We start from the raw sequence: 11,380 nt of genomic DNA, 5'->3' as shown, positions 1-11,380 counted from the left end.
TAACTTAAGAAATAATTATGGTTTTTTCTTTAAAATAGCATAATAACGTTACAAAAATGTACATATTAAATTCATATTTGATTACTTCTTATCTTTTAGAATTAAATACCTAACATTAGAAAATAAAGGATGTTCTGGACCAATTTCAACTATGTGTGACGTAAATTTATATTTGCAAACTAACATTTGCCGAAGAAATATCACTCTTAAAACAGTCAGAATAAAGCTTACACGATACCATTTACACCGAACTTAGTGTCATTTGTGTCGTTAAAAAAAAGAGTATTAAATTTATTCCATTCAATAAACTGTGAACAAAAACAATTAGGTAGAACTTGTTATCTTTGTATGAGTGAGATAACTGACAAGCAATATGAAATCAACCAGTTTGTATTCCGGCTCGGTTCGCGCTGAGCACGCACGCACATATCGCAAAAATAAATAAAAAAAGAACATAACAATGTTCCCTTTGCGTCGCGTTGGCAGTAAGGTGTGTTTTATTAGACCGATTAAAAATGTTCGTGCTATTATAAGTGTATAAAAAATATGTATTTGAATTTGGAATGTCCTGGTGTTGCAGATCCTGGAGCAATGGCGCACGCCGGTCGCAGCTGTGGCGAAGCCGCAAAGGAATTTCAGCTCAGAGGCGCCTCCGCGACCACTATCAATGTTGACTGAAGATGAATTAGCCATGAAGGACACAAGTAACAATGAATTTATTATATTTTCCGTCATTTATAGATTGATAGGTGATCATTATTGAAATTTGATACGACACGAGTATGCGGATCGAATGAACGAGTTGCTGATTATTATTTATTTTTTTATTATTAATACAATGTAGGTATAACAACCTTAGTCATAAATTACAAACTTTTATTTTAAACTATAAAAAATAACATGTTCTATTCCGGCTTATTCTTCGTGTTTAAAATTTTTAGATTTCTATTATAATAAAATATTGTTGACATAGAAATTTGATATCGAATTGAATAAATAGCGAGGATAATTTCCGATTTTAGTCTCATTATACAAACGGTGACGTATTGAATACAACAAACAAATTTAAAGACAAATATTAGAAGCTGTTATCGCTATTTTGTAATAAATGTAATTACAACGTTCAAATAAGTCTTATGTAACATTAAAATCTAGTTAAAATGTACGTTGAGTGATTTAAAAAACAAAGACAAAAATCACATTTTTTATTCCATACGTGTCCATAATAGAAAAAAAACATTGTTACGTTCAAAGAGTATAACCTCTTTTTAAACATTCTAATTTAAATTTCATTTGTATAAATTACACAGATAAAAAACTAAAGAATAATTAAGCAAAAAAATAAATTATTTAGAATATTGATTGAATGAAAATCAGCATTGGAAATGTACGATTATGGAGGTTTTGATTAGTCCATACTCCACTGTCAGCCTCATATTTGACATCTTTGTCTCATAGTGTATTCATATTAATTAAAAAAAAAACACTCGATGTTATGCTATGTATAGAAATTCAGCTTGTTGGTTTTTATTTATTCTCTAAATAGCAGCAGTCAAAAATGTATGACTACGAACGCGTAGACACACACATTCGCATATATGACCTTCTAATGTCAACGAACTTTTTGGACCCTCAAAATGTATGTTCTGCAAAACCAAATGTCAATAGTAGTACATGAATAATAGGTATCTTACATAAGTTTTATAATAATACTTTATTGCGATACGAGAATTATTTGGAGTACGCGTTATCATTTATGTTTTCGCTTCGTCACTATTGACCTTGACCGATAATATTCGAAGTATGGCTTACTAGTAGTGGCCCGCGACTTCGCACGCGTTTCAGGGTGTTGGTTGTCATGTATCAGGCAAAAAAGTAGCCTATGTCCTAGGAGATCAAGTTTGCTTCGTACGAAATTTCATCAAATTCGATTCAGCGGTTTGCTGACAGACAGACAGACTTATAGTTACTTTCACATTTGTAATATTAATATAAATTACTATAGTAAGAAATTAATTAATTTTGTACATAATAATAGTTAAAAATAAACGCTATAGTATCTAAAAATGCTCATGGCTCAGACTTCACGGTTTGTTTGTACCTAATAACAGAAAGCCGAAATAGCTCAGTGGTTAGATTAGAACATGTAAGTCTTGATAACATGCAAGTTTACGAATTATTTTATAATCGGCGGTGGAGGAAAGTATTCTCAATTTGTCGGATGATGGTCTACCACCAACCCAGCGTCGTTGAATACGCTGCAAATCTTCCTTAAAAAAGAGAATAAGCCTTAGAGGAAAATAATTATCAAACAAAAATATTGATCATAATTATCAAACAAATCATCTCAATATTCCTTTGTCTCATTAATGTCTTTTATTAGTATATAATTAAGTTTCTAATGACAATAATTATTATTTAAATAAATGTGTGTTATAACGACTTCATACTAGAATATCGATACTTTTAATATGACTGATTACGCGACTTTTTTATTTCAACTTTCCACAAAAAGTAAAACATAATAATGAAAATTACCCCATATTTTTTATAATCAAGAAAAGAGAAATTATTATGTAGAAACTTGAAATATTATCAGAAACATGTTACCCTTATCGTACGAAAATATAAATTGGAACAAATAAGATACAATTAATTAAATTTATTTACATACAAATTATTGACATAATAATAAGTCCTTATGTATTTACAAATTAATATGAATTAAAAATTGTCACAGTATACATCTTGACCGTCGTCTGTAATGGTGGCAAGAATAAAAAAAAAGTAAAGTAAAGTAACAGCCTGTAAATTTCCCACTGCTGAGCTAAGGCCTCATCTCCCATTGAGGAGAGGGTTTGGAACATATTCCACCACGCTGTTCCAATGCGGGTTGGTAGAATGCACGTGTGGCTGAAATTCAATGAAATTAGACACATGCAGGTTTCCTCACGATGTTTTCCTTTACCGCCGAGAACGAGATGAATTATAAACACAAATTAAGCACATATATATATATAAGCACCACGCTTGTCTGGATTTGAACCCGAACTCATCGGTTAAGCAGCATTTACCCGCTCAATCTCAATTTAGATCCCATGGGTAAAAAACGCACCAGCCCTTTTGTCGCCGGAGAGGGCAATGATGTGTTATAATTTTAATTAAGCTTACTGTAAGATTACTCCAGGAGTCAAGTGTTTCCGCAGGAGTTATGAAATAAATAGTATAAATAATTATAATAAATATAAATATGAGACAACATCACATACATTACTCTGATCCCCATGTAAGTAGCTTGTGTTATGGAAATCAGAAGTAACGACGGTACCACAGACACCCAGACCCAAGACAACATAGAAAACTAATGATAATCCACATCGACTCGGCCAGGAATCGAACCCGGGACCTCAGAGTGGCGTACCCATGAAAACCGGTGTACACACCACTCGACCATTGAGGTCGTCATAGTGGCAACACATTGCCATTATTTCTTTTAAGTCCTAGACTATCTCTAATCCATTGGAAATCGATGATGGATTATTTTATATCACATTCTACTATTTATAGTATTATTTATTATTGCATAATTTAAAAACATTCGAATCAAAAACATTAATTTGATCCCATACACTACTAATTTAATTAACTTCCTAGACATATCTAATCATATTCTAATATATAATTATGATTATAACGGGATGTTTTTTACCTTCCTAGTTACTGATAATATAAAACTTACCACACACACACGTACTGGTATATTTAATTATATAGCTACGTATGTCAACATAACAATCTTTATTGTATTGGACTATCTGTATAGTAACTTGATCTCTATAGTTAAATAAGTTACTTTTGACATTTGTTATCTTAATAAATTCGTTGATAACAACGATAAATAGAGAACAAAAATACGAGTTGTTTATAAATGATTATAAAATGATAAGGTATCTTATAAGAATCGCATGTATACTTCAAAGTAGGTATTTAATGTAATACTTGATAATATTTGATAATGATGCTGATAATTTTATACAAAATGTCTGTAGACACAAGTTTGACAGGACTATAAAATATTACTGTCTCGTTCTCGGCTAGTGGGTTAGAAGGAGAGGATTAGATCTAAGCGCTACGTAACGCATATTAATGACAAATTGTAGCTAAAATTAAAGTTAACAATCAAATACAAACACGCAACTGGTACTAGAATATCGTGACCATTTGTCTTATACGTTGGTTTCTAAAGGAAGTAAAATATACATATGATTGAGACCTATATGATTTGAGGGGTCAAGGTTCTAATAACGGCAATAATATGGTGCTACACTGAATGTTATTGAAAACAATCTCTTCATATTAAAAGACCAATATTGGTACTGATCTTTCTTATTTGCCAGCTTTAAAAATATAGCAGCAGGTCTTATGGTCATGTAAAATTTCGAAATTATATCAAAGTAACTTTTTTAATAACTTTGTCTGTATCTATGTTTGTTCGGACTATTCTTTAGAACGGCTTGACTGATTTTGACGGGACTTTCACTAGTACATAAAGAAAGTTTTATAAATCATATTTTTTTAATAGGTACACACTCATATGTATGAGTTATATAGTTTGTAAACATATCATGATTATACAAAAAAGTAGATATACAATTCCTCTAATTTATTACGATAAAGTAGTTACGTAACTTGGTCCTCACTCGCTTACAATTAATTGCAGTTATAAAACTCTTCTTCTATATGTACAAATTTGGGTAATACTGCTCCGGAATACATATTAACATTTGCAATTTCTAAAAAAATCGGCCGTGTTCTATTACAATATTGTTTTCTAAATCTTGTAAATATATTTGGTATTTGTGTCAATAAATCTGCTCATTGAATATATGTAAAATATATTGCATCTCTAATCTATTCAATTGATTGTAATATGTATATGGTCACTAGACACAATGTAAGGAATTATTTTTCTCGTGTTGTATCGTGCATTTCGGTACGTGGTCTGTTTAAGATACTCACAACGCGTTTCGGCTAAAACATGAATAACGCATGTCGAATGACTTAAATATGCCACAGCCACACCTTGATGTATTTATTAGATTTTTGGAACTCATACATAAAAATAAAGTCTTTTAATTTTCGTTTTCTACAATCGACCTTTGACCTTTGACGACCTCCATAGTCGAGTGGCGTGTACTCCGGTTTTCATGGGTACGGCACTCTGAGGTCCCGGGTTCGATTCCCGGCCGAGTCGATCTAGATTACTATTAGCTTTCTATGTTGTCTTGGGTCTGGGTGTTGGTGGTACCGTCGTTACTTCTGATTTCCATAACACAAGTGCTTTAGCTACTTACATTGGGATCAGAGTAATGTATGTGATGTTGTCTCATATTTATTTATTTATTATTATTATTAATCTTCGTTTTTGTCCCACAGTTAGAAAATTGGCGACAGAACAGATAGCTCCACTTGTTAAGAAAATGGAAGACGAACACAAAATCGACGAGAGCATCCGGCAGATGTTATTCGATAATGGTGTAAGTTTTAATTACAAGCTGTAATTAAGTATTAATTTTTATTATGGGACTAGAAATGTAAAAAAAGTTGACCTTTTGTCCTTTGGTACATAGTACCCAAATTTAGTAAGAGCCTAATACGAAAACGGAAAGAAACCAGTAAATGTGCAAGCAGTTTTTACCAAGAATTCCAGTACATTTTTGCAATACAAAAGCTCATAATCTTTATAACCCTTCTATCGAATTGACTCTCGCGTATAAGGTCAAGCGTGTTTTGTATAAATTATATTATTTGGAATATCTTGCAAATAAGTATATAAACAATTATATGTGTAATAACTTAAAATTTTTAAGAGGTTATTTTTAAACTTCTAGTCTAATTATATGTTGATGTATATTATTAATTTTGAAATAAGTAGTTAGTATGTTTATCAAAAATCATCGGAAACAATTTCATGAAAACGATTGGACAAAAATTGTCACTTTGAATTGATTTAAAATTTAATTAATGAAAATTACAATTTACATTTTCAATAGCTTACAAAAAACATTAGAAATACGTTCAATTTATGTATGACTTTTAGTATATTTGAAACGTTTTTTAACAGTTAATGGGCATCGAAACCCCCGTGGAATACAGCGGTTCAGGTTGTGGATTCCTTACCATGATGTTGGTGGTGGAGGAACTGTCCAGGGTCGACCCAGCAGTTGCAGCGTACGTGGATATTCACAATACACTGGTCAACTCCCTGTTTATGAAGTTGGGAACCGAGGAACAGAAAAAAAAGTATTTGACTAAATTGTGCACAGAATACGTAAGTTACTTTTTATATATATTATATAACGCCTAATTTGAATACGTTGTTTTGGACATAAATAAAAAATCACACTTTAATAATATCACTCAACCAGAATAAAAATTTGAGTATGTATTTTGTATATATGTTTGTTATCTTGAACATTGTACTAAAACAATATGAAATTTATAAGTAAACAATTTCTAATCTAAGATATGTTAGTTACATAATATGTTTTAACTACAGTCAACAATCAATTATCTATGCAATATTTAATTATTACTTCATAAAAAAGATTAAGGTATCCTTTCACAAGGGACATAACATCTAGGTTCCCAGGGTCTGAAAAGCATTGGCGATGTAATAGATGACTACTAATGTGGAGCGCCCGTATATCGTCGCATTTATTCAAACATTTTTTTTATGAATTTAGATATACATATTTTTTTCCAATAGATATACATTATACATAAATAGCTCCTATACCGTCATAGCATCGTTTTTTACCCAGCCAGTCCCTTTTTCTGATTTTGACAAAAAAATACTTTGTTAGATTGATCTTTTATTTTCTGCACACTACGGCTGAAGCTCCTCAAAACGAGACTTGACATGTGCAGTTATCGTCGTACAATTTCTGGCACAAAAATTTGGCTAACACTATTAATACATAACAATATACCTTACACATTTGCTAATCATTATAAATTATGAAAACATATTATACTAATGTACCCTTTTATTCATTACTTATATATTTCAGGCTGGTAGTTTCTGTTTAACTGAGCCCACGTCTGGTTCTGATGCGTTCTCCTTGAAAACCGTGGCAAAGAAAGACGGAAAAGACTATGTCATCAACGGCTCCAAGATGTGGATATCGAACTCCGATGTCGCTGGAGTATTCCTTGTTATGGCTAATGCTGATCCTTCAAAGGTATGAATTTACCAGGAAATAGGAAGCAAGAAAATAAACAGAAATGGTCATAATCTCACTTTTTCTATCAGTCATATTTTTATCATCGCTTATAAAAGTTTACATTGCTTTTGATATCACTAATAAACCAAAGGCATAAAAACTCCTTAACTCATTAACACATTCACGATATTTAATATATACATTCAGTACGTATTGATTATAAATATGTATGTTCCAAATTTTCGGATCTGAAATGAAGCAAAATTGTAATATTGTAGCAAGATAAATTCTAAAATTTCCTAAAGAAGATTGGCGTTGAAATATTTTGGGACACGTTAGTAGTTATTGGCAAAATTTGAATAAAATTTTGATCCTCATTTAAATTATAGTGTAATATTTCTCAGCTATCAGTTGAGCGGTACTGACCCATCTTTATCAAAATGATGATGCAATGTATTAATCGCTCAATAACGTAATGTAAATAATATATTATGGAATGTTATTACGTTTACCATTGGGAAACATTTTCTCTCTAAATCTATCGTTTAAGACGTAAAATAAATGACGTATATGAAATGTGTCTGATAAGAAATAGAATAATATTGTATGTTTATCATATATATCATTTTATTACCAAATAACATCTTACTTAGCTTTATTTATTTATATATTTATTTATTTTTTGGAAAACAAACAATTATAATTACACTTAATAGTAAAAACAAATATAAGAAAAAAAAAAACAATCAAGTTTCCACTTAAAATTAATACAAATAAATGACATATTATATTAAAAATAAAAACAAAAACAGAAAGCACAGAATGCAAGTGAAACTACTATAATTTAACTATATGACGTAAACTAAATTTAAATTCGCTAATTTTTGAGTTAAATATATCTAATTCTGTACAATGTTTGTTATAACTTTTACATGCACGTAACAAGAACATATTCTTTGAATAGTCACACTTACAAAGGGGTACAAAAAATAAAGTTTGGTTTCTCGAGTTAAGGCGAGGACATTTAAAAAGTATATTATTAAAGAGACTCTTAGAATCAACAATGTTATGAACAATTTTATATAAAAATATTTGGTCTCTTCTTTATGGATATACTAGTTGATGCCCGGGCTTCGCTCGCGTTTTAAAGTTTGGTTGTCATAGGTTAGGCAAAAAAGCTTTTTTTCCTTTTAATTTCATCAAATTCGGTTCGCTTGTTTGGTAGTGAAAAAAGAACAGACAGACATACAGACAGACAGAGTTACATTCACATTTACAATATTAGAATAGAAGTATAGATAACAGAACATTTTTACACAATTGGTGAGGATTAAACATTATTTATGACCCTTCCCTCTAAAGAAAATGAATATACAGTTTTAAATTCTAGAACATTATTTTTTCAGGGTTACCGAGGTATCACTTGCTTCATCGTAGAACGGGACACCCCCGGCCTTAGTGTTGCCAAACCGGAAAACAAACTCGGGATTCGCGCGTCGGGCACTTGTATGGTGCACTTCGACAACGTTCGAGTACCGGAAGAGAATATTCTTGGAGAATATGGAAAAGGGTTTGTTGGATTATCTTAATTCCTCTGATCTGACCTATCATTGGTGGTTACTTGGTGGTAGGGCTTTGTGCTAGCCTGTATGGGTAGGTAACATCCACTCATCAGTTATTCTACCGCCAAATAACAGTACTCAGTATTGTTGTGTTCCGGTTTGAAGGGTGAGTGAGCCAGTGTAACTACAGGCACAAGGGACATAACATCTTAGTTCCCAAGGTTGGTGGCACATTGACGATGTAAGGAATAGTTAATATTTCTTACAGCGTCATTGTCTTTGGGTGATGGTGACCACTTACCATCAGGTGGCCTATATGCTCGTCCGCCAACCTATAACATAAAAGAAAAAGAATTGTTCTGGTAAAGTCACGTGCTCACAATGATCAACCAATGGAAAAAATCACTAAACAACAACAACAGCCTGTCAATTTCCCACTGTTGGGCTAAGGCATCCTCTCCCTTTTGAGGAGAAGATTTGGACCACATTCCACCACGCTGCTCCAATGCTGATTGTGGTGGATTCACATGTGACAGAATTTCTTTGAAATTAGACAAATGCACATTTCCTCATGATGTTTTCCTTCATCGTCGAAATCTAGATGAATTATAAGCACTTGAAAATTTAGTGATGCTTGCCTGGGGTTGAACCCGCAATCATAGGTTAAGAAGATGCACGTGTTCTAACCACTGGGCCATCTCTGCTTCAATGAATCATTCAATCTGTCAATCACTAATATATAAATGTATTTATTTTAGATACAAATATGCAGCCGGTTTCTTAAACGAGGGTCGCATCGGTATCGCCGCGCAAATGATCGGCCTCTGTCAGGGATGCATGGACGCCACCATCCCTTACACGCTGGAGAGGAAGCAGTTTGGCAACAAGATTTATTCTTATCAGGTACGAAACATCTGGCAGAAATTCTGGCTCATTTGTTACTAGACAACTGGTAATATATGTCATATATCATACGTATAATTTGATATTGGACAATCTCCGTGGTCGAGTAGTGTGTGCGTCGGTTTTTATGGGTACGCCACTCAGGACGTCCCGGGTTCGATTCCCGGCCGAGCCGATGTAGAAAAGTTCGTTAGTTTTCTATGTTGTTTTGGGTGTGGTGTTTGTGGTACCATCGATACTTCTGATTTTCTATTACATAAGTGCTTTACCTACTTACATTGGGATCAGAGATATCCAATCAGATCAGAGTTGTCCAATATTTATAATTTATTTATTATGTATAATATATAATAATATGTATATCCTGCTCAGTTGCCAGATTCGTATGAAAATTGTAGGAGAGGCTCATATCGGCCAGCACAACTTATTACATAATTTACGTATAACATAATTACTTTTACCCATATTTAGCTTTGAAAAAAAACACAATCAAAAAAATAATTTCCGTGGTCTGCTATTTCAGGGTATCAGCTATCAAATAGCTCACCTCCAGACACAATTAGAGGCGGCCCGTCTGCTCGCCTACAACGCAGCGCGACTCAAGGAGAACGGACAGGAGTTCGTCAAGGAAGCCGCTATGGCTAAATATTTCGCGTCAGGTACAGCATACATTACTTTATTCTTACTTTTGACTAATTGAGTCGAGATGGCCAAGTGGTTCGAACGCGTGCATCTTAACCGATGATTGCGGGTTCAAACCCAGGCAAGCACCACTGTTTCATGTGCTTAATTTGTCTTTATAATTCATCTCGTGCTCTGAGGTGAAGGAAAACATCGTGAGGAAACCTGCATGTTACAAATTTCATAGAAATTCTGCCACATGTGTATTCCACTAACCCGCATTGGAACAGCGTGGTGGAATATGTTCCAAACCTTCTCCTCAAACGGAGAGGAGGCCTTTAGCCCAGCAGTGGGAATTTTACAGGCTGTTGTTGTTGTTTGACTAATTATAATTCAAAAAAAGGCTAAAAAAAAATCGTTGCAATTGGATGAAAACATTTTGTATGCTAAATAAGATTTGGTTTATATATACATTAGTAAAGAAGGCAGATTATTCAGTACAAGATTATGCGCACGATAAAAAAGCGTGGAATTAATACTTGTAGACATCCAGGAAGGAAAAATTACATACATATATAATTTTAATTAACTAATACAACTGTATTTTGCACTATATTCCGTACCGGTGGTAGCTTCACTTAAAATAGTTGTTAAATGACGATTCAAAAGTGCTTGTAAAAGCCTTGAATAAAGTATATTTTGATTTTGTTTATATTTTTCAGAAATCGCTCAAACTTTGACCTCAAAATGTATTGACTTCATGGGTGGTGTTGGTTTCACCCGTGACTTCCCACAAGAGAAATTCTTCCGAGATGCTAAAATAGGAACTATCTATGAAGGAACCAGTAACATGCAGTTGCAGACCATAGCAAAATACATTGAAAAGGAATACACACAGTAATAAAAATTAAGATCTGGCGACACTGATTTAAAGCATTTAAAGTTCCTCAAAGAGTTAACTAATGTATAACTTTTAAAGGAAACAGTTCTTATTTACCTGTACAAACTATTTCCATTTATTTTTAAATGAATATTATATTCATTTATTGTTTTTTATTATGTGTATAT

The 11,380-nt window shown here is 32.7% G+C and overlaps 1 protein-coding gene across 1 annotated transcript; it reads left to right on the top strand.

The window, feature by feature from the left end:
* Positions 1-242: 242 nt before the first annotated feature.
* Positions 243-11,367, top strand: LOC124543494 (short/branched chain specific acyl-CoA dehydrogenase, mitochondrial). Its single transcript, XM_047121710.1, has 9 exons — positions 243-490; positions 581-704; positions 5,437-5,537; positions 6,125-6,331; positions 7,074-7,244; positions 8,633-8,796; positions 9,547-9,691; positions 10,215-10,350; positions 11,035-11,367. Exons 1-9 carry the CDS (start codon positions 461-463, stop codon positions 11,211-11,213), a joined length of 1,257 nt encoding a protein of 418 aa, XP_046977666.1. The 5' UTR covers positions 243-460; the 3' UTR covers positions 11,214-11,367.
* The last annotated feature ends 13 nt before the right edge of the window (positions 11,368-11,380 follow it).

This window comes from Vanessa cardui, chromosome 3, assembly GCF_905220365.1.
Source record: "Vanessa cardui chromosome 3, ilVanCard2.1, whole genome shotgun sequence".
In the NCBI taxonomy this organism is placed as follows: domain Eukaryota; kingdom Metazoa; phylum Arthropoda; class Insecta; order Lepidoptera; family Nymphalidae; genus Vanessa; species Vanessa cardui.
The sequence above is the reverse complement of the archived record's forward strand: the minus strand, read 5'-3'. Positions and strand labels throughout refer to the sequence as shown.